Source organism: Hydra vulgaris, chromosome 06 (genome assembly GCF_038396675.1).
Source record: "Hydra vulgaris chromosome 06, alternate assembly HydraT2T_AEP".
Lineage (NCBI taxonomy): Eukaryota > Metazoa > Cnidaria > Hydrozoa > Anthoathecata > Hydridae > Hydra > Hydra vulgaris.
Genome location: NC_088925.1, coordinates 30,685,590 through 30,711,393, shown reverse-complemented (window position 1 = coordinate 30,711,393; position 25,804 = coordinate 30,685,590). Strand labels below are relative to the sequence as shown.

The following is a 25,804-nucleotide window of genomic DNA, read 5'->3' as shown; positions in this document are numbered from 1 at the left end:
ATTAAAAACTTGGCGGTCAAGGTCAAAACTAATAATAGACAGTTTTCTGACAACAGTTCTTTTAAGATCCTGATTTAGACGAAACCTTACATAATTTGCATTATACCCTGAATTGAATGGTAAAGTTTAAAGCAGTATTTAATATTTAATAATATATAAGACTTTAACCAACTTGGTGTAAATAAAAATAGTAAAAAACAAAAAAAATTCCCTCTTTATGCTTAGTTTGGTAAACTAAAGCTTACTTTGCTTATTAGGTAATTCAGATAATCCAGGGCTGAATGCAGGTAATACATGGATGAATGCAGCTACTGGTAAATCATTTTCAGAAGGTGTTTTTGACGCATCGTTAAACAAATCAAATATTTTAACAATTATTTAGTTAAGGTTTCATCACCAAAACAAATTTTTTATGAAAAAAATTAACTTTATTGATTTTGCAACAAACTATTAATTACATCAAATAACTAAAAAAATATATATTGTCAAAATTTTTTTTAATTTTTTTTTTTGGCATAATCAGCAAAAACTAGTACATTTTGCTAAAAAATCATAGCTAACCTTAAACGTAATAACTTAAGAAAGACCTTGTTCATTTTGAATAAAATTTAACAAATTTTCTCTACGCATACTGTACTAGAGAATAAGCAAAAAAATTAAGTGAACGAAGCTAAAACTAGATTTTGATTCATTTTTTTAAATGTTTTGTTTATAGTTTATCTTTATTCGATTTTTTTTTTTTTTTTACATTTAAAACAGTCATAAAAATGTACAAGACAAAAAACTGCTTCACTCATACTCTAGAGAAGACTATTAGGAACGTTTCCCGAAATTTTCGAGTAAATAGAAGAATATAATTTTTGGTCAAGATGATGTTTGAAATGAAAAAAAAGGACGGAAATTAAAGTGTCCATTTTATAAACCATTTTAAAAATAAACTATCGTTAAAAAGCTACAAATTCCATTCCAATTGAGCTACGTTCTGGACAACAGAAACAGTCATTAAAAAAAAAAACTTTAAGAGCCTAAAGTTTATTGTTATTCTTATGATCATCCTAAAATAAAATAAAATTTTTTATGAAACTTTTTTTTTCCATTATTGACAAGTGTTGCTGCTAGAGTTGGTTTTAAGAGAAAAATTCTTTTCATCATTTAGCATGTAAAGTTCCATTTTGCTTTCAAAGGTTTGAATAAGCTTCATGTAAACCTAACTTTCTTTTTTATTTTTGATTTGTTTGCTTTTTTTAGAAGAAAACTTATAACTAGTTGTAAAGAATGCTTCAGGCATCCAGCAGATTCATAAGTGCAGTTTGGTTCCTTAAATGCTTTTATTAAACTTGCTGTATTGTTTCTTAAACAGACTCACATTTCGGAATTATTATTCCAGACATAAGAAGGAGATTCAACAACTTAAACGGTGTCTGGATTTGATCATACTAATTCATTTTGGATCTGATAATATAAATTGACTCAGCCTTTCCTTTTTAAGGTCTTGAGATTGTTGAAGGTTTTTTCCATTTCATTTGTAATAAGTACATTTTCCAAGGATTTGTAATTATTTAAAGTTGTTAAAGTATTTGCTATTATCAATTTTATTTTTTTATTTATAACGAATTAAAATTATTTTAGGCAAAGGTTCAGTTTTTTCATCGCTTTTATCTTTCAACATGATTTAAAAATACGTGTATTGGTTAAAACAATATTTCAACAACTTAATCCGCAAACGATATAACTCGAGTAAACCAAACTGTGCATGAGCAACATAAAAGTACTTCATATGGCCATATATACACCTACATTAATTTTTTTGTGTGTGGATATTTATGTATTTAAAATCATTACAAAAAACAAAATGACGCATTTGTACAATGATGTCTTGGAAGTAAGAAAACTAGTTACCGCAATTAAGCTGATTTCACAAAAAAATGCAGTAATTGCGTTTGCGTTGATGGGTGTTAAAAATAGCTGTCGCGTTTGCCGTCGATACATATTAAAAATAAGAAAATCAACGTAAATAAGAACTTTACAATTTTTGTGAGGACGTGTTAAAACTTGGTCGAAGTTAAGGTATTTACACTGTCCTTTAAAATATCAGCAACCGAATGCAAAAAAAAAAATTTTTAACTTCAAAGGGTGGTGGGGGGTGTGGCTACTGCGCCATGCCCCCCCCTCCCTAAAACCCGCCACTGGAGGTTTTTAGGGAGGGGGGGGCATGGCGCAGTCAAAAGGTTCTTTTTGGTGTGAAAAAAACTTTCATTTATTTAATTTGATTCGTTTTAAACCATTGTTTAACGAGTTTAGAGGTATGTTTTGGGTTGTTGCCTTGTTAAAGTATCGGCGTGTTATTATCAGCATGAGGATCCATATTTTCTATGAGAATATTACGATAAAAAATTGATACATAATGTCATTTATTGGATGAATAGGTCCAACTCCGCTAAAACCAGAACAACAACCTTAAACTATTGCAATTTTTCCACCGCCATACTTGACTGTTCCTCTTGTGTATTTAAAATCTAAATGTTTACCCATCAGGACCTTTCAAATTAAACTTTGATTCATTGCTCCACAATACTCTTAACCAAGCATGTATATTCCAGTCTCTGAGCATTTGCGAATTCAATTCTAGCTTTTCGGTTCTTTAGAGAGATTTTTTGCTGCACTGAAAATTTCAGTTTTTGAATATCATTAGCGCTGTCAAAAGGTTCTTTTTGGTGTGACGTATAATTTGTTAGGGCGTGAAAAGACATGCTTGGCGTGGTCTACTGCCAAGGCCGACGTGATGGGAAAGGGAGGGGGTGTCACCACCACCCCCATAGCGCCGGCCTTGGCAGTATACACAATGATTTTTTCGTTCATTGAGTCGGCAAATTTGACCCTTTTCGACAAGTCAATCAGCAAATGTAGACCCTTCAAACAAGTTAGTCGGTAAATTTATACAGTCAGTCGGCAAATTTTAAAAAACGAGGACCTTTTTTTTTATGTCGGCGAAAGTTGTAATGACACCCCTCCTCTCCCTTTTTACATAAAAATACAATTAAAAGCAAAAAAACACTTTTATTCATTTTCAAGTAGTCTTATGTATACATCTTTTTCTTTATATGCAATATATTATCCATTTTTTTAATTTTAAAGAGTCTTTTTAGAAAAGTTGCTGTATTCAGTAATTGAAGTTGAAAATTTTTTTTTTTTTAAATTTGGGTGCTAATGTTACGGAGGACAGTGTATCAGAGTTTATGTGAAAAAAAATTGTCACTCTACCCAATCTCATTTGAAATAAAAAAGTTAAGTTTACATAGGATTTGTTTAAAATGAACATGTGTTGGTAAAACATAATGCAACGTTGTTAAGTCTAAAAGTAGAAAATTAAGCAAAAAATATATACTTTTATGTTTGATAAATATGTCACTTTTAAATTTGTAATAAAATTTTTTTTAAATTAAAATTTTTTTTTTCTTAAGTAATGTATAAGTTACATAACCGAAATTAGGGCCGAAAACGTCAAAAATAAATTCGTTCAAAATTTGGGCTGAAACCCACAACTATAAACACGAAATATTAGATTTCAATTACTTTCAATTAAAAAACCGTTTTATTTCAACCTTTTTGAAAACGAGCCTTTAATTATTTTTTAAAAAAGCATGTAAGAATATTAGAACCTATTAGTAACGAACTTAAATGTTGGTTTAAAAATTTGAAATAAAAAATTTCTTCACGTGTTAGCAGAAATATTTCAAATAAGATTTGTTTCTACCAATACATGGTGAAATAAGAGCATGTACAGAAGTACATGTTCTTATGTACTACAAGTACTAAAAGTACGGAACTTTTGCAAAACATATTAGAATAAGAGAAAAAAAAAATCATGCTCAAGTCAATACCTCTAAATTCTTTCATCGTTCAACTGAAACATTTTTCATAAACACCACTATATTTTTATAATCTATGCTAGATATTTTTTTCACTAAAAATAAATAATTCAACTAGAACTATAGTAAACTAAAAATATAAAAACTAAGAATAAAAATGTAAAAACAAAGAATAAAAATGTAAAAACTAAGAATAAAAATGTCAAAACTAAGAATAAAAATATAAAAACTAAAAATAAAAATGTAAAAACTAAGAATAAAAATGCAAAAACTAAGAATAAAAATGCAAAAACTAAGAATAAAAATGCAAAAACTAAGAATAAAGTAAACTTATTTACTTGCAATATACGTTATATTTCTGTAACACTATATTTTTATAATCTATGCTAAATATTTTTTTCACTAAAAATAAATAATTCAACTAGAACTATTGTAAACTAAAAATATAAAAACTAAGAATAAAAATGTAAAAACTAAGAATTAAAATGTAAAAACAAAGAATAAAAATGTAAAAACTAAGAATAAAAATGTAAAAACTAAGAATAAAAATGTAAAAAATAAGAATAAAAATGCAAAAACTAAGAATAAAAATGCAAAAACTAAGAATAAAGTAAACTTATTAACTTGCAATATACGTTATATTTCTGTAACACTATATTTTTATAATCTATGCTAAATATTTTTTTCACTAAAAATAAATAATTCAACTAGAACTATTGTAAACTAAAAATATAAAAACTAAGAATAAAAATGTAAAAACAAAGAATAAAAATGCAAAAACTAAGAATAAAAATGCAAAAACTAAGAATAAAGTAAACTTATTTACTTGCAATATACGTTATATTTCTGTAACACTATATTTTTATAATCTATGCTAAATATTTTTTTCACTAAAAATAAATAATTCAACTAGAACTATTGTAAACTAAAAATATAAAAACTAAGAATAAAACTGTAAAAACTAAGAATAAAAATGTAAAAACAAAGAATAAAAATGTAAAAACTAAGAATAAAAATGTAAAAACTAAGAATAAAAATGTAAAAATTAAGAATAAAAATGTAAAAACTAAGAATAAAAATGTAAAAACTAAGAATAAAAATGTAAAAACTAAGAATAAAAATGCAAAAACTAAGAATAAAAATGCAAAAACTAAGAATAAAAATGCTAAATATTTTTTTCACTAAAAATAAATAATTCAACTAGAACTATTGTAAACTAAAAATATAAAAACTAAGAATAAAACTGTAAAAACTAAGAATAAAAATGTAAAAACAAAGAATAAAAATGTAAAAACTAAGAATAAAAATGTAAAAACTAAGAATAAAAATGTAAAAATTAAGAATAAAAATGTAAAAACTAAGAATAAAAATGTAAAAACTAAGAATAAAAATGTAAAAACTAAGAATAAAAATGCAAAAACTAAGAATAAAAATGCAAAAACTAAGAATAAAAATGCTAAATATTTTTTTCACTAAAAATAAATAATTCAACTAGAACTATTGTAAACTAAAAATATAAAAAATAAGAATAAAAATGTAAAAACTAAGAATAAAAATGTAAAATCAAAGAATAAAAAAGAAAAATCAAAGAATAAAAATGTAAAAAAGAAGAATAAAAATGCAAAAACTAAGAATAAAGTAAACTTATTTACTTGCAATATACGTTATATTTCTGTAACATAAATATTCAAACAACGTGAATCAGAATCCTGCACTAAAGTATTTACTTGGTACTAACTACTAAAGTACTTACTTAGGATCACTGGATAATAAGAAAAAAATCTCATAACTCTAAGAGCCTTTGGGTAAAATGTTTTCAGGGTTGATATCTTGTTTATTTGTGCATGTGAGTAAACTTATCTGATTTATAAGCTGCATTCTCTTTATTAATTACTAAATTAACCACATTTATATTTATATTTAGGACTAAAACGCTAAAATGTTTCAGGCTAAGAAAAAATTGTCATAATATGATATGAAGTTTTAAAGAATGAAATTTCAGTTATCAATTTTATTAAAATATACTTAATCTCCTGAATATTTAAGTTCTATTGCTAGTTTTTGGTTATAACAGAACCCTTATCCCTAAAATTGTAAAAACAATATCTAACTTTGTTTTTGAGACTAAAGTTAATAATAACAATAATAATAATAATGATCTAATAATAATACTAATATATAATAAATTATAAAATTTTTGCATTTATACTTTTAAATATTATACTATTAATTCATACAAATACTTCACACAAATTTCAAATTATATATATATATATATATATATATATATATATATATATATATATATATATATATATATATATATATATATATATATATATATATATACATATATATATAGGGAAAAATTTTTTCATTTTATTTTAGATTTTTGGTTCGATCAGGTAATAAAAGAATAAAGATAAGAAGAATATTTAAAATTAATTTGTCAAATAGTAAAAAAAAATTTGCCAAATGGTAAAATTATGGTAGAATTATGATGCTCTAGATTAAATTTTTAATATTACTAAATATAATAGTTATTAACTAAAAATATCCACTAAATGGTTATGCACTAAAGATGAGTGTATTTGAGGTGCTCAACAAATATAGGTGCAAATTAACCATCTTCTAAAGAGATAAAACTGGTTGCTGAATAAACCCCAACATCAAAATTATGATTACATAATTATTTATTGCAGGGTGGCCACTCAAATTTGAAAATGAAATTCCATGACTTTTCCATGACTCTTCATAAACTTTTATGATAAACCACTAACCAGTAAATTATTCAGTACTTGCCATGCACTAAGCATTTGGTAGAAAGTTCTGAAATCATGTCTGAAAAAAACGTTTTTTTTTTTACTTCTCTAATAATCTATAACTTACACTGCAAATATATCTTTTTCAAAAAGGACTTAGACTAGACATACCAGTACTTTTCTTTGCATCCTAAAAATATCACAAGCAGAAAAAAATAAAGATCATTTTAAAATGTTCCATGAATTTTCCATCACTTTCAATAAAAATTTAGAAACTCCATGACTTTTTCCACGACCAAACAAAATTCCATTATTTCCATGACCACCCTGTATTGACTTAATGAGTCTGTTGATGGTGAATATGGAAAAGATGCAACTAATAGTAATATATATATCCTTGACTGCGGTCTATGATCTGCATTAAAAATCTCTGATTATATTATCTGATTATATTATCTTATTATACTATCTCTAAATATTATCTAATAATATGATCTGCATTAATTATCATTAGATATTAAATATAGATTGCATCATAATAAAAAAAAGAATAAGTGGGAAAAAAAAGAATAAGTGGGAGCTAGGACTCAGACAGTATTTATGCATGATAGAGATTTATTACAGCAACAAAAAAATCTGCAGAATTTAAAACTAACATGTAGACTAATAACTAACCAATTAATAATAACAAAAAATTAAAAAGTGTTAAGCACAAAAAATTATTTTGTTTTAAGACTAAAATAAAGTTTTTGAATTATTTATATATTTAAAATAAAAATCAAGTAAATCAAAAAATACTATTTTTACAATAAAATTTTTAAAAATCAAAACCAACTTTTTTTTCGCATCCCAGGAGATTCCAACAATTCTAAATAACAATCTTAAAATACTGCAACTTATTATTACCTAAATATATAACAAAATATAATTAATTTATAAAATACATTTATAAATAATATAAGTATGAAACATCAAAAAACAATACACAAACACACTTATAATTAATATATTATAAAATATCAAGTAGCTAGTTAAAAAATAACTTCTTTTTTTTTAATGAATAAATTATTCCTAATAAACTTTTTGATCAAAAGTATCAAAAATACAGTTTAAATAATTTTTAAAAATTTTAAATAACTAATTTTCGAAAACCTACCTCTTGCTTAAATGAGCCAAAAACCTAATACGGTAAATGAAGTATCAACTTAGAAGTTGCTAAAAAAATTAAAAAATGAATTTTACAACAGAGGCATTTGATAAGAAAAACTAGGAATCTTATTGAGATTTAACATGGAAATGAGCCACACAAATATTAGTGGATCAAATTTGGAGAGGGGGTTATAACCACAAATAAGTAGCCTCCTCGTCTGTAGTGACCTACTTGGCTTTGAGGAGGTGAACTAACTTAAAAAAAAAAATACATTTTTTTCTATTAAAAAGAAAACATTGAACAGTTTAAAAAAATAACAGTAAACAAAAATATAAATAAAAATAAAAATTAAACATCTAAAATGGTTTCTGTTAAAGGTTTTATACTTTAATAGGAAACTAAATTTGTTCGAAACATAACTTTATCAGTATCACCAGAAAAAGCATTATGGATAGCATTGCATTAGAGAATTTAACAAAAATGGGATCGGAATTGAGTTTAATAAAAAAAAGGAGTAGGGCTGCATTCACATTGATATATAAAGGTATATATATATATATATATATATATATATATATATATATATATATATATATATATATATATATATATATATATATATATATATATATATATATATATATATATATATACATATACATATACATATACATATACATATACATATACATATATATATATATATACATACATATATATATATATATATATATATATACATATATATATACATATATATATATATACATATATGTATATATATATATATACATATATATATATATATATACATATATATATATATACATATATATATATATAGATAGAGAGAGAGAGAGAGAGAGAGGGAGAGGGAGAGGGAGAGGGAGAGAGAGAGAGAGAGAGAGGGAGAGGGAGAGGGAGAGGGAGAGGGAGCTCTAGCTTCATAAGAAAACAGCATTAGAGCTGCATAGCTATTACAAAAAAACACAAGTAAAAACCCATGAGAAAGAACAAGTTTATATCTTAATAGCCTATTAAATAACATAAGGGGTGCAAGGCTGGTCGAAAAAAATTTTCTACTTACCCCTATAGTCTTTTCCTAAGAGGTTTTCTACAAGACATTAGTCAAATCTGTCCGAGATGATTATTTTTATCAAGACACCATCTTTAGCCTTTACTTAACCATGATCCTCAAAGCAGGAGGTGTTTAAAGCCAGAGTTGATTTCACTAAACCTTTGCTCAGAGTCCAAAATGATTTCTAAAAGCAGCATATGTGAAGGTTATACTTGACTACATGTTGCCAGTAGTAAGGTGATCATAACAAAAATTAGATAAATAATTATATATATAAATATATATTTAAATAAATATACACGTATATATATATATATATATATATATATATATATATATATATATATATATATATATATATATATATATATATATACATATATAAATTAAAAAAAAAAAAAAAAAAAATATATATATATATATATATATATATATATATATACATATATATCTGCTAAGCAAACTGATTTCATACAGAAAAATCATGTTTGGTGCCGAAATTTCTCAATTTCTTTGAAAAAGAGCGTCGCGTTAAAACGTGTGAAGCAATGCTTTCTGACTATCAAGACGTCTACAAACAAATTATTACTGGCGATGAGACTTGGGTCTACGCATACGACCCTGAAACAACCGACCAATCGAGTGAATACCGTGAAAAAGGCGAGTCGAGACCGAAGCAACCACGTCAAAGTCGCTCAAAAATCAAGGTCATGTTGACTGTTTTCTTTGATTATTGTGGTGTCGTGCACTACAAATTCCTTCGCACACAGCACTGGTTCTTCGTGAGTTTTTCGCCAAAAACTCTACCCATGTTGCTCCACAACCACCGTATTCGCCCGACTTAGCACCGTGTGACTTCTGGCTGTTCCCAAAGCTCAAGAGACCACTCTGGGGAAATCGTTTTGAGTCCATTGAAGAGATCCAACGTGAATCGGCACGCGCATTGAAGGCTATCCCTACCAAGGACTTTTCGGCATGCTTCGAAGACTGGAAAAAACGTTGGCAAAAGTGCATTGGGGCCGGGGGGGATTATTTTGAGGGGGACGATACAGATTTGGAAGAATAAATAAAGATTTTTCATTTTATAAAAAAATTCACCTTACTTTTTGATCACAGTAGTATTCCCTCAGCATTGCAATGTTTATTTATAGGTTTCAAGTTACATAACTTTAAAGATATTTGATCTTTTTACATAAAATTTGTACCTGGCTATTTTCATGGGGTGGCGAATCCAACGAAATGATCAGAAATGTAAAAAAATTAATTTTAAGTACTTGTATTTATCAATTTAAATAAATTTAGGTAATTTTTTATATACCTGGTTTTGATGCTCATAAAACCCATGTGGCCTTGATGATATCAAAAAATATATATCACACATTCTATATTCATCGATCTTTCAAAAAATATAAAGATTTTGATCTGCAAGTATATGGATTTCCATATATGAATAACGGGGTACTGTCCACACTTTTGTAGTAGAATATTGCAACTAATTTTTCACTACCTTCCAGACTAGCAGTAGCTTTGAAACTTTTGGCATTTCTGTAGTGCTATTGAAAATGCTCTGAAACTTTCAGCATTTGTGTAGTTTTGATGAACGTGTGTTAAAATTGTTTCCAGGGCAAATGACCGGAGGGTCTATAAAGCGGGGACACTGAGGGTAATCCTCCACTTTTTTATTTGCATTTCTAATAAAGTAAAGATAACTTTGAAAATCTTATCTTCAAAAAAATTTTTTTGTTTATATTTGTTCCATTCGGTTTTTGATCATTACGTATTCAATAATCTTTCTTAAAATGTTTTAAGAAAGTACATTTGTTTATAAGATTTTTAATTTGCAAGTAAATGGATTAAAAAAAGTCATCTATCTAAAATAATGATTTTAAAACAATTTTACATTGTATAATATAAAACGTTTTGAATTGAAAAGAAAACATACAGAACAACATTGATCTGTCAGACAACAACAATTGAAGAATACAAACTGATGTTATCAGATGTAGTAAATAAGTAAATAGCTCATTCCTACAATGCAAAGGGTGTAAAATACCTAAGGCAACAAAAGAAAACTTTGGCAAAAGACTGCTGTACTTTCTATTGGTAATTTTGCACAAAGCTACACATTTGTGATTCAAGGTGAAATCCAAAGTTACCATCGGTGCCAAAATGACCAGCTTAAAGAAAAAGTATTTTGCTTCATGTCAGAAGATAATGAGCATGACATTGGTTTTGTGTATGAAGTTCAGACGAATAATTAATTATTTAAAAGAAAATCATCCTTATATTTCAAAGATTCTTTATTTTTCAGATGGTTGTGCTGCACAGTATAAAAATCACAAAAACCCTTGCAATATCTGTCTATATAAAGATGATTTTGACATTGATGCAGACAAGACATTTTTGCTACAAGTCATGATAAGTCACCATGTGAAGGTATTGGTGGCACTGAAAACAGTTAACTGCAAATACAAGTCTACAAAGCACCATAAATGACTAGATATTGAATTGTAATAAAATACTTGACTAACTGTACAAAAAATATTGAAGGGATTATTTTTTCAAAATCGAATAAGAAAGACTGACAAAATGCGCACCACTTTGAAATAGCGTTTTCAGCTAAGTAGAACCACTCCTGGAATTAGGAGCTATCATCAATTTAACCTAGAATCTAAAGATACTATTACCCTTAAAAGAACAAGTGAAGATTTTCTGATAACCTGATAAATTCTTTTTAACCTAATCAGCAAATTAACATTAATACATTGAAAAATAACATTATTACATTGAATTTGGTAAACTTATTCTGTGTAAATATGATGTGTCTCACTGGATTGGTATGATAAATGAAATTGAAAATATTGAGCAAGATATTATGGTAACATTTATGCACCAGCACGGTCCTTTTAACAAACTTTTCTGACCATCTAGAGCAGATGAGTGTTGGGTTCTAATTACCAACATAATTTGTACCATTAATGCACCTGTAACAACAACTGGATGTATGTATATTTTGACCGATGACGCATCTAAGCAAATCTTAACACAGCTTGTAACTTTATATTTTTGTATCTTATTTTGTAAATAATTAAATAAAACAGAACAAGTACAAACAAAAAATTTTTTGAAAACAATATTTTTAACTTAATGCAAATGGCAAAAAAAAAAAACTTTTTTTTTGAGAAAATAAGTAGCACATGACCCCAGTGCCTTAAGCCATGGACCTCTGGTTGTCTGCCCTTGAAACAATTTTAACACACCTTCATCAGGACTACACAAATGCTAAAATTTTTAGAGCTCTAGTTTGTCTGGAAGGTAGGGAAAAATCTATCACTAAATTTCACTACAAAAAAATGGGGCACTTGCCTCACACACACATTCATTGGCACCACAAAAATGCCAAAATTTTCAGAGCTCCAGCTAGTCTGGAAGGTAGGGAAAAACTAATTGCAATATTCTGCTTCAAAAAAGTGGAGACCGTACCCCGTTATCCATATATGGAAATCCATATACTTGCAGATAAAGTTTTTTACATTTTTTGAAAGATCGATGAATATAGAATGATGTGTAATATATATTTTTTGATATCATCAAGGCCACATGATTTTTTAAGCATCAAAATCAGGTATACAAAAAATTGCCAAAATTTATTTAAATGGATAATTACGGGTACTTAATAATCCATTTTTCACACTTTTGATCATTTCATTAGATTTGTCATCCCCAAAAAAAGCCAGCTCCAAATTTTTAAGTAAAAAAAAACAAACATTTTTAAAGATATGCGACTTGAAACATCTAAATAAACATTGCAATTTTGAGGGAACATTGCAATTTTGAGTTTAATATTTATAATATGAGAATTAGTGATGTGCGAAATTCGAAACTTCGATTGCAAATTCGAAACTGACTTTTAGTTTTGCTTCGAAGGTCTTTATGCTCACTTACGTGCTGCTCATCCGAAAGTGAATAAAGAGTGTGTAGCGAGAAATGAAGAGAATCGTAAAAGAAAACTTGCAGAACAAGAACTGAAAAATGAAAATAAGAAGCAAAGTAAAGTTGATGACCTTTTTAATAAGAAATCACATTGGTCGTCAAGTCATCCAAATGCCATCGCTATAACGAATTCGGTTGGTCGTATGCTTGCTCTAGACATGTTGCCATACGACTTTGTAGAAGGCAGAGGATTTAAAGAACTGATGAAATTAATGGAACCACAATATCTGGTGCCAAGTAGAACTACGTTTTCATGATCAGTTGTACCTGAGTTATATTGTAGTGTAAAACAGAAAACCGCTAATGAAATATATCAAAATTTTGAAGATTTTCCTTCATATTCATTCTCGACTGACCTGTGGACTTCAAGGGCGCAAGATCCATCTATTTATTTCTGTCTGTCATATGTAAGCCTTGAATTTGAGCTAAAGACATTTGCATTAGAAAACAAGCCGTTTCCAGGAGAACATACCGGCGAAAGCATTCTTGAATCTTTAGACAAGACTATTGATAATTGGGAGCTTCCTCGGACTGTTCCAATTTATGTGTTGCGTGATAATGGCAGTAATATGAAAAGCACCATGAATCTCTCACAATCATTTTATGATCTTTCTTGTTTTGATCACACTTTACAATTACCCATCAATGATGCCGTGAGTGAAATTGATGGAATGCAGACTGTCCTTTCCAAAAGCCGTCGTATTGTGTCACATTATCACCATAGCTGCCAGGCTCCACAGAATTTACACAGAGAACAGAAGCGATTAGGAAAGGTAGAACGAGAACTGATAATCAATGTTGCTACTAGGTGGAACTCGGATTACTTTATGCTGAAGAGATTATGCGAAGAAAAAGATGCTATATTTGCAGAGCTAGAAATAAGTGAAAAATTGATAACTTGACTAATGCAGACTGGAAGCTTGCTGAAGGCTATCACACAATTCTTGCTCCATTTGAACAAGCAAGTAGAGAATTATGTGGCAAGAACTACCCAACATTGTCTATGAAAATTCCGGCTTTGCATGGCTTAAATTAGCAATTGTAGCGATTCATCAATGATCCTTCACATAAGGGTTGTGGTGTACTTATTGCTCGAAAATTAAAGTTAAAACTAGACCGACGATTTCTGCAATTCATATCAACTTTGCCTGATGCAGCATTTACATTTCTTGATCCACGCTACAAATCCATCTTCTTCTCTGAACAACAGCAAGCTACTGTTGTAGACAGTCTTCATAGTACTCTAAGGAATTCCGATCTTGTGGCGGTACTGATGTTGGTGGAGGTGGACATTGTGCCTTGAGCGATCACAACATGAACTTAATTCAAGGTACAATTCCAAAACTATTACATTTTATGTTATGTGATTAACACAGATTAAGACTTGATGGTAATAGTAATGGCCTGCAGTTCAGATTTAACTTTCAGATTTACTGCATTGTGGTTTAATTTAATTACAGATGAATAATAAAACAATAATGCATAGGTTTTCATTTCTGTTTGCTGTTTTAGTTTTACATCTATTTATATTATATAATACTTTGTAGGAACATCTGCTAGTGCTGGTGCTCCCGCTCCTGCTTTTGGAAGTGGTGGTCCTGGTTCAGGTCCTGGTCGACATCAGCTGAGGCCTCCAAGCCAAGTAGTTTATGGGATGACTTTGACAACATGCTTACAACAGCAACTGCGAATAGGATGCTGCCAGTCTTTATTCTATGCACTGCATTGCAAGTACTTGACTTGATTTTTTTTAACTTGAATTATTACACATTGTAATTGTATTGTATGATACTAGTCTCATTTGATTTCATTCACTATTATTTGAGTCTAGTCTGTGTTGCTTAGTATTTTGTTTACATTATAAAACTGCAATATGATTGGTTATTAAATATAAAATGTATAATGTTTTATTTCTGTTCTGTGTTCTGTCACACACTATAAATTATTACTATTGAAATACCATATTTCAATATCAGTGCAGGGTACTTTCGAATCGAATTGAATTCGAACGAAAGTGGCTTAGTTTCGTTTCGAATCGTTTCAAACTTAAAATCTTAATTTCGCACATCACTAATGGTAATATTATAATATAATAATATATAATATTGTAATATAATAATTATATGGTGCAGATATCATGTAAATTGTTGCAAGAAAAATTTTTTCCTGAAGAAAAACAAAAAAAAGTGGGGAAAAAATGTGACAAGATATTGTAGATAAAGTTATTGAACTTTACTGTAAAGATAAAATTGCATGCAAATGCCTTAAAAAATCTATGTAAATATAGCTCAAGGAGTAAAAGTATTTGAATCTCTCAAATCTAAAAGTACCTTATTCTAAGCTATCTAGTCATAAAAACTTGTCTTTCTAAGTTTTGCTCACGTTGTTTAAAATAGTGTATTTACAGTAAGAACATCAGCTACACATACAGTATACACCTACACCTACTCTCAAAATATTAAGTTAATAACCATACATCTGCATTTTTTTATAATTCAATTCGCCTCTGGTGGCGAAATTTAGAACCAGATTTTATAAAACTACCAAGAAAATAGAAAAGTCAACAACAACTAAAGGAACAATTTGATATGGATGAAACAGTTTCAGTTACATTACTGTCAAGTTATTCTCAAGTGCTTAATATATGGGGTAGGAACAAAAAGATGGGTGAGAATTTTTGTCCAAAACTAATAAATACAGGAAGGGGAGTCATAATAAATAGGTGGGTGGTAATTTTTATTTTCGTATTTCTATTTCGTATTTCGTATACTAGAAAAAAAGAATAGAGTTAAAGAGCAAGAAAACAGTTGACAGAAGACTTGAAAAGTTGAAGATTGTATGAGTCAAGAAAACATGAAGATGGGAGAGTTCCAAAGGGTTGAAGTCCAGGGAAAAAAACTAAACAAATAAAAGTTTATAGAGCATGCAGGGACAGATACAGTATAAGAATGAGACTTTGATGAATAACAAGTCAAGCGAGAATGAGTTTTAGTTAATGGAACTAGGAATGACGTAAAGAAGAGGACTCAGTGAGAGGGTTGCCATTTATTAATATAGGAATGTCAATAGTATTGCGATAGTTGCTTGCAGTAAATAACTGAGTTTTGTCGGAGTTAAAATTTACAAGCCATTGTGAGTCCGTTGTGAATCTGTTACAGAAGTGAGATCAGATTCAAGACCAGCAGTCTGTTTTAAGTGATCGAAAAGAGAAGGCTTTTTGTCAAGACAGGAGGAGTATAAAGTTGAGTCATCAGTAAAAAGAGCTACTTTAGATGTAAGGTTGTAGGGAAGATCATTAATGTAGATAAGAACCTTGAGGTACCCCAGAAGTTATTGGAAATAAATAAGAGTTTGACCTTCAAGGATGATTATAATAAAGCAGTTAAAAAAAACAATTAGATAATCTCAAAAACTTTCCCAGATACACCATATGAAACAAGCTTATAGAGAAGACCAGCATGCAAAACTTTGTTGAAAGCTATGGAATGTTAGACCTACCTTTGTTAACAACGCTATTGAAGATTATTGAAGTCTCTAGAGTCTAAATTCTGAGATAAGATACGAGATTTAGTGAACCTCAGTTCACTAAATCACTTTAATGGAGCTTTTACATTGATTTCTAATTTTTCCCTTTTATAATAAATAATTTTTCTTTTTTTTAAGAACCTAATTTTTAATTCCCTTTTTTAAGAACCTTATCTTTTTCTTTTTATAAGAAATAAATTTAAACTAAGTAATGAAATAAAAAATCTTATATAAGTATTTTTTTTTTTTTTTATATTTGTTTTTTATTTTATATTTTTGTTGGTTCAAGGTAAAGTTAAAATAGTTATATCCTTGAAACCAATTAGAATTTATCGGATTCTAGGAACCAGTTCTTTTGAAAATTAGAATTAGTTACTTCAAAAATATTATCATATTTAAAAACAAACACAAAATTTTTAAAGTGGATGGTGTTACAAATTTGTTGCATAATTTTTAAGGAAGGAGGGGGGGGGTGAGTAATGCAATACAATTTGTTACTAGGAGGATGAACCAAAACTATAAAAAATTATGCAATATAATTTATGAACAGCCCAAATGCAAATAAATCAGATTTAAAAAAGAAAACTTAATTTTTTTGCATTACAGAGTTTGTTACATATAGAAGCGCTTAAAGCAGCAGAGTTTTGGTTCAGAATCAAGAGGGGTGATACTGGTTCTGACCAGATAAGTCACACTGGTAAAGGAGGAAGAATGAAACTTCTAATTAAATGCTCTTCCACTGTGCTATATAATAAGAATGTTAGGTTTTCTTAAATCATCTTGATAATTAGAGAGAAAAAAAAGATCTAAATATAAAAATTTTAGAATCATATCTTTTAGGCATCTTAAGATATACTTCTTTTCATACAGGATATAAAGATACATAAGAAAATTGTTACATCACTTAAAATTTAACTTTTATATAGAAATTTTAAATATCTGTTGTTTTAGTTGTTATTTTTAAATTCTTTACTCTAACAAATAGTAAAATATTCATCACTACAGAACAAATATTACATAAGTTAAAGCTAATTGTGTGATGGATTGTGCCTAACAAACAAATATTACTGAAAAAACAGGTAAAGAAAGGGATTGGGATCATTAAAATCTGAGAAGGCATAATGTCAAGCATAAATTCAGGTTCTCTGAAATTATTTTACAGATAGGGTTATTATACAGATTTAATACAAATTTTATTATACAGATAGGGTTAGCAAATGACCATTGAAATAATACCAAATATTAGTTTAGAAACTTGTTCTTTCTTAAAAATCTTCTTTGGTTGTTCACATTTCAAAGTCTAATTCTTCAGTTTCAAATAGGAAAACAACTTATTTAGAACTACTCTCAATATTATTACTTTCTAAAACACATTTAATACAGCGATACAAGATTATCTATCTAACATTTTTTGTAGCAGTTGTCAAAAAGTACATCATTAAAGGATAAATGATTACTTTTATTGCCTAAAATAGATTTATGACATTCAATTCAAGATGATTTCAATCTCAATGAAACAGGCTGATAAAAATAACACCATTAATATTATATTTAATAACTGGACAATCACAATCTTTATTTTGAAAAAAAAAATTATATCTAAATGTAGGACAAATGATTTATAAGTCTAAAACAGGATATGACATCAAAGTTTGAAAAAAAAATTAAAAACGGATTTTTTTAAGTGGCCTATTAAAAATGATATTATTGCAGTTGCTGGATTTCAAAAAAAAATTTGAGGAATGATTGTTTTTAACTTTTATATTGCGAATTATAATAATTTATTCAACATTTACATGATTGTAAAACTCAGAGACTATGTTTATAAAACTTCAATATATTTAAGATAATATGATGCTGCTTATAGAATGCTATGTTAATTTATATAAAACAAACAGAGAGATTAAAATAATTTAGTTAAAAAGATGTTAAAATTTAATACACATTTTATTTTGCAAAACTAGAAGAGTTTAAACAAAGATTATAAGAATTATACCTATTGTAGAAATAAAGTTCTGTTATGATGCATTGTTGCTTTTAAATAAATTTAGGAACCGTATGCAAATGTTGCTTTTAAATAAATTTAGGAATCGTATCTACAATAAATACCTTATACAAATATATATATATATATATGTGTGTGTGTGTGTGTGTGTGTGTGTGTGTGTGTGTGTGTGTGTGTGTGTGTGTGTGTGTGTGTGTGTATAATATATATATATATATATAATATATATATAATATATATATATATAATATATATATATAATATATATATATATAATATATATATATATATATATATATATATATATATATATATATATATATATATATATATATATATATATATATATATATATATATATATATATATATATATACATATATATGTAATTTTTTTAAATAAGTTAAACGACTAAACCAGAAAAAAAATTTTCTTATATACACTTTCTTCTAATAAGTTTATAAACTTAATCCATTTCCATTATTAAAGACTTTTTTTTTTTAATAAGCCACAAGAAGCATAATAAACAGATATATTTTGAAGTAACTTTATAACTTAATAACATCACAACGTGGTAGTGGTACAGCGCTCCAAATGTAAGGTCCCCTGGCGGTACTTGCGCACATCTTGTTTAAACAATGACTCCATGCAGCGGAGTGCGGTGTTAAACTAAAATTAATTAAAGTGTTTGCTTAAGGAGGGAGTTTTTTGTACGATAAAAACTTATTTTAACCTAAACATTCATTAGTTATTACATATAAGTTTTTGACATTCTAAGGAAGTTATTTAAAAAAAAACCTGTTTCTTCTGGTTTTATTATATACACTAATATAACGAGAAAATAAGCTCAAAAATCTTGGTAGTTTTTTTCATTTTCAAAAATGCATTAATTAATTAAAATATTAGGCTTATTTAACAATTTCAAAATGTTACTTTATTTATAACGGTTATAAGTTTAGGACGTTGATGAAAATAAAACAAATTTGTGGTGTCATCTAAAATACATTTGGTTTTTCAGCGTCATGCTTTTACCATTTGTTGACATCAACTCAATGTCAGCAAATAGTAAAAGTATAACACCGAAAAACAAAATTTTAAGTAACATGAAATATTTAATGTAAATTACTTGATGATCAAGTATTTTCTACCATGCTTACATTACTCTCTCCATTCCGAAATACTGTTTAGATTTGCATTCAACGTTAAGAATTATTGAAAATCAATTATCTTGTTAACTTTTTTATTTTTTTATATAAAATTTATTTATTTTTTTGAACATTTTGATCATGTAAATACTCTATTAGTATTAATATGTATACAGTAAATTCACATCATTTTAATTTCGAAGTTGCATCGTGATATTGAAATTTTATTGATTATGTTTGATTATTCTTATAAATGTGTGTATAAATAATAAATAATAAAACAAAATCAATATGAGGTATATATTGTATAATATGTATATATTGATGAGCTTCTCAACTTGTCTAGATTGGTATAATTAAACTTTGATCTTTTAACCATAACAATTTTTATGACTTTTAATTATAATAATTCATTAACATTTGTATTTATAGTTTTTATCATATTAAGTTTTTATCTAAATAAAAATAGCTTTTTTTATTTAATTTTATTAACAATTTTATTCGCCATAATCACACTCATCGAAATAAATTCTTTTTTTTATATTTTTAATGAAATTGTATTTAAAATAGTTTTAAATAATTTAAACTTAAAATAAGAGAATTTAATTTTATAAAGTTTTGTCTTATTATAAATCTTATTTATAATTCTAATTATCTAATAAAATTATATTCATCCGTAGAAATTTTAATTTTTTCATTAATAATTTTTAATAAAAAAAAATTAAAAAAGTTTAGAAGCAAGTCCTAATTATTTTATCTTAACCCAGGCCCTGACTCTCAAATAAACATTTTTTTTTTTTTTAAAACATCTTCGCTTCAAACAAGGCTTCAAGCAACCGCTAATTAGAGTTAGAAGTTACTGGAAGAGAAAAGATGAAAATTGTAGAGCAAGATAACAATTGACAGACGACTTAAAGGATTGCAAGTTATATGAATCAGAAAAGCAAGATGAAGGAAGCGAATTTCAAAGAACTGATGTAAGAGCAGATCCAACTATGTTTACAATGCGTTTTTAGACCTTGTCTAAAAGAGAAAGGGCATCATTAGAAGATCCACCCCAGATATGGCAACAGTATTCCATACAAGGCCGGATTTGAGATTTACAGATATAGATAATAGAATAGAAGTAAGAAAGTGTTGAGCTCGATAAAGAGATGCAACCTTAGCAGATGCTAATTTTGCAACAGATAGAATATAAGGTTTCCAAGAAAGATCCTTTTAAAGCTTAAATGCCTCCTCCAAGCAATCAGAGAGTGGGTGCTTCTTATCATGACAAGAATAAATGGTAGTATCATCAGCGAACAATGCCACCTTAGATGTGAGAATGTCTGGATGATTATTAATGTAAGTTAAAAAGAGTATAGGGTCAAGGATTGAGAAATCTTGAGAAACCCTTGAAGTTACAGAATAAGAAGAAGAGTGCTGTCCATTGAGGACAATTTTTATGCTACGATTGGACTGAAAATGTTTTAGAAATGTCAAGAGCGATGTCCTTAACCTCTCCACCTTTATCTAATGCACGATAAAATCTATCGGTTATTATTGTTAGCAAATCAGCTGTAGAATGAGAAGATCGAAATCCATATTGGTGATCAGAAAGTAAGTTATTAGATTTGAGACGAGAGATTGATGTTTATTAATTAAAGATTCAAAAACCTTGTTTATGATTGGAAGAAGACTAATGGGACGGTAGTTGGACGAATCAGATTGCTCTTCAGAATTTTTGAAAATAATGATAACAGATGCCGCTTTCCAGCAGGTTGGAAAACAAGACTCTGATAAACACTTGTTGAATAGTTTGAAAGTATAGACGACAGCTCCGGAGAACATTTCTGCAAGACTGTAACCGGTATGTTGTCTGGGCCACAAGCTGTATGAAGAGTCTAAGCAGGAAATCACTTTAGATACAGAAGCTGGAGTGATATGAATGCAAAGCAATGAATTAACCTGTTTGACGGCTATATCAGGTAGAACGTAACTAGTGGAATCAAGAGACGATATTGATGAAAAATTTTTAGCAAACAATTCAGTTTTGTCTTTAAATGAGGTGACAAAATCTGAACCATACAAGAGAGGTGAAATTACAGATTTACCCTCATTATTGATATTAAAAATTCTCCAGAAGTCACGAGAGCCTAATTTTTGAGATGAGATACAAGATTTCATGAACTGAGAATAGCGGGCTTTGACGTTAGACAAAACTTTTTTACAATGGTTTCTGGCTGTAATAAACAGACGTCAGTTTTCTGGAGAATTGTTTTGGTGATAGATATAGAAGTAACGGTTTCGATTAGCAATTTCAGCAGTACAATGTAAGGAAAATCGTGGAAAAGAGTGAGGCTTGACCTGGAATTGTTGAGAGGGAATAAAAGATTCCATGCCAGCCTGAATCCACAAAGTTATGTAAGAAGCACAATTTTCAACAGATAGACGAAAGATTTCTACCCAAGGCCCATCACGAAGAAAATCACGTAAAGAGTCCCAGTCAGCTTTAAGATATTTGTAAGAGGTATGATGATAGGAGGATTCGTATAATGAAGAAGAATGAAATAATAGTTTTAGAGAGATCAAACTGTGATCAGAAGCAACTAAGGATGAAAGTGGGTAAACTAAGTACTGATCAGAAACAAGACATAAGTTGAGTAAATGATTCGGGTTGTCTGGAAAGCGAATTGGAAAGTTGACTATTTGAGTTAGAGATTGAGAAAGGTAAAAGTTGTGGGCTTTAATGCCTGCAGAGTCACTGACATTAGAGCCAAGCCATTTAGTGTGATGAGCATTAAAGTCACCAACAACAATAATATTGGCTTATGGATAAAGAGAGAGGGCTTGGTCAATATGATCAGAAATAACATCAAAAAGAGTGCAGTCTTGAGGTGAAGGAGAGCAATATAGAACAAAGAGAAAGGCAATAGAGTGAAGTGGTGCTAAACAAAATAAAAGAATAGTATGTGGATTCAAACTTAGTTTCCTAACAAATGGGTGAATTCTTACGAATGTAAATGCCTAGGCCAAGCATGTGAAGGGTGACATGAGTAATGTCGAAAAATGGAGTAGTGTCGAATATATCAAAAAGGCCTAATGTTGCAAAAAATAAAGGAATATTGTTGCAAATGAATGTATTGAATAGTGTCGAAAATAAAAAAAGGAATAGTGTTGCAAAAGAATTTAATGAATAGTGTCGAAAACAAAAAAAAGAAATAATGTCGCAAACAGTAAAATCGGAATAGGGTCGAAAATGAAAATAAGGAATGGTGTCGCAAATAATTAAAAGAATAGTGTTGCAAATAGTAAAAACGGAGTAGTGTCGAAAGCATAAAAAAGGCAAATAGTGAAAACGGAATTGTGTCGCAAATAGTAAAAACGGAATTGTAGTCGGAGAGAATTAGAGAAAAATTGGGTCAAACCCAGAAAAAAAAAAGTAAAAAACTGAAATTTGGCAGAGAGAAAGTGCACAGTCTTTGGATGGGCGTAAAAAAAACCCAGTTGAATGCGCTACAGTAATATCCCTTTTGGGGCAATTTTAGAGGAAAAAAAGGGTCAATTTTGACACCTCTAAAATATTATAAACTTTATACGGTTGGATAGAAAATTTTATCTTGATTAATATTTATATAAGAATTGTAACTTATAAGCATTTAATTGAAAAATCACTTTTAAAAGTGTAAAAGTTCCATTCGACGTTTTTGCTGCCATAAACGTTTTGTCATGATGTTGTCAAAATATTGTCAACATTTAGTTTGATTTATACATACATACATACATATATATATATATATATATATATATATATATATATATATATATATATATATATATATATATATATATATATATATATATATATATATATATATATATATATATATATATATGTATGTATATATATATATATATATATATGTATGTATATATATATATATATATATATATATGTGTGTGTATATATATATATATATATGTATATATATATATATGTATATATATATATATATATTTGACGGTTTGATTTATGTAGTTTTGTAACAACTTTGTAACGTTTTTTATTACACCTGATGATGCTGACCGCAAAAGGTCAGCGAAATATTGTGTAAATATATAATTACATCGAAATAAATTTAAAACTAAAAGTTTATACGCAGCCGTTTTAATCAAATTTAACAAATATAAATATCGTATAACAAGAATATGATTTTAAAAGATTTTATATATATATATATATATATATATATATATATATATATATATGTATATATATATATATATATATGTATATATATATATATATATATATATATATATATATATATATATATAAATATATATATATATATATATATATATATATATATATATATATATATATATATATATATATATATATATATATATATATATAATATTTGTTAAATTTGATTAAAACGGCTGCGTATAAACTTTTTGTTTTAAATATATTTCGATGTAAAATTATATATTTACACAATATTTCGCTGACCTTTTGCGGTCAGCATTATCAGGTGTAATAAAAAACGTTACAAAATTGTTTACATTACAGGCGTAAAATAAAATAGTGTCTTCTTTTTTGACGGTTTGATTTATGTAGTTTTGTAACAATTTTGTAACGTTTTTTATTACACCTGATAATGCTGACCGCAAATGTCAGCGAAATATTGTGTAAATATATAATTTTACATCGAAATATATTTAAAACAAAAAGTTTATTACAGGCATAAAATTAAATAGTGTCGTAAAATTAAATAGTGTAAAATTAAATAGTGACATTACAGGCGTAAAATAAAATAGTGTCTTCTTTTTTGACGGTTTGATTTATGTAGTTTTGTAACAATTTTGTAACGTTTTTTATTACACCTGATGATGCTGACCGCAAAAGGTCAGCGAAATATTGTGTAAATATATAATTACATCGAAATATATTTAAAACTTAAAGTTTATACGCAGCCGTTTTAATCAAATTTAACAAATATAAATATCGTATAACAAGAATATGATTTTAAAAGATTTTATTACTGCTCTTTACGGCAAAGAGAGTCGCAAAAAAACGAAGAAAAAAACAAAAAACACGAAGATACGAAAAGCAAACGAAAAATCTTCTTTAAAAATGAATAGAAAATTGAAAGGGTGAAATAAAATGAATAAAAACAAGAGAACTTTGAGACCATTTTTTATTTAATATTTCATTTAATAAAAACTATTTTTATTTTACGCCTGTTATGTCTTCTTTTTTGACGGTTTGATTTATGTAGTTTTGTAACAATTTTGTAACGCTTTTTATTACACCTGATGATGCTGACCGCAAAAGGTCAGCGAAATATTGTGTAAATATATAATTACATCGAAATATATTTAAAACAAAAAGTTTATACGCACCCGTTTTAATCAAATTTAACAAATATAAATATCGTATAACAAGAATATGATTTTAAAAGATATATATATATATATATATATATATATATATATATATATATATATATATATATATATATATATATATATATATATATATATATATATATATATATATATATATATACTATTTAAAACAATTAATACGAATATATATTTATTTTATTTTCGTTAGACCTATCGTTTCCAAAAAAAGGTAACTCTGATTCCCTTCTTTTGTTTTCGATACTATTTCTTAAATTCATTTGCGACACTATTCCGTTTTTTTGTTTTCGACACTATTTATTAAACTTCTTTGCGACATTATTCCTTTTCTATTTTCGACACTATTCATTAAATTCATTTACGAAATTATTCCTTTTTTTTGTTATTTGACAATCGATCATGCGACAATATTTCAACGCTATTCCTTTTTCACGTTTTCGACAATCAAACTTGCGACAATCAAGATTTGCGACAATCATAATTTTGTGACACTATTCCGCCACACACATGTGATTATTGGAGTCTTTACGAATTAAAGGAAGATAACCATCAACACTAAGATCACAAGATGAGACAGGTGAATTCAAGTTATTCTCACAAAGAGCAAGTAGGTCTGGTGAACTTTGCAAGAGATAAGACTCAACAAAAGAAAAGTTACTTCGAAGGCCACGAATATTAGTGACTAATAGGCTTAGAGTACTTGGTGATGACAATGGTTTTTTGTATTTTATAGTTTTTTGGTACTTTATTCATTTTTAAATTTGTTAAAGAACTTGACTCAAAGCATAGATTGTACTCAGTACACTGTTTAATAGCCTAATCAATTGCCTAATTATTAAAATATTGGTAATATTTATTTGCTTTT

At 27.6% G+C, this 25,804-nt stretch overlaps 1 protein-coding gene and 1 long non-coding RNA gene across 3 annotated transcripts in view; both read right to left on the bottom strand.

The window, feature by feature from the left end:
• Nucleotides 1–3,966, bottom strand: part of LOC136081007 (uncharacterized) — a 53,020-nt gene extending 49,054 nt beyond the window's left edge. For both annotated transcript variants that reach the window (XR_010638806.1, XM_065798350.1), the window contains exon 1: nucleotides 3,882–3,966. Coding sequence is in view for 1 of the 2 variants with exons in the window: in XM_065798350.1 (XP_065654422.1) it covers nucleotides 3,882–3,897 (16 nt within the window). In the remaining variant the exon portion in view is untranslated. The remainder of the gene's footprint in view (nucleotides 1–3,881) is intronic.
• A 3,411-nt stretch (nucleotides 3,967–7,377) lies between these two features.
• Nucleotides 7,378–18,520, bottom strand: LOC136081006 (uncharacterized). The gene is made up of 4 exons (XR_010638805.1): nucleotides 18,374–18,520; nucleotides 8,869–9,043; nucleotides 7,788–7,846; nucleotides 7,378–7,499 (listed from the first exon to the last, which is right to left on the bottom strand). It is a non-coding gene; the product is annotated as an uncharacterized LOC136081006 (long non-coding RNA).
• Nucleotides 18,521–25,804: the final 7,284 nt, after the last annotated feature.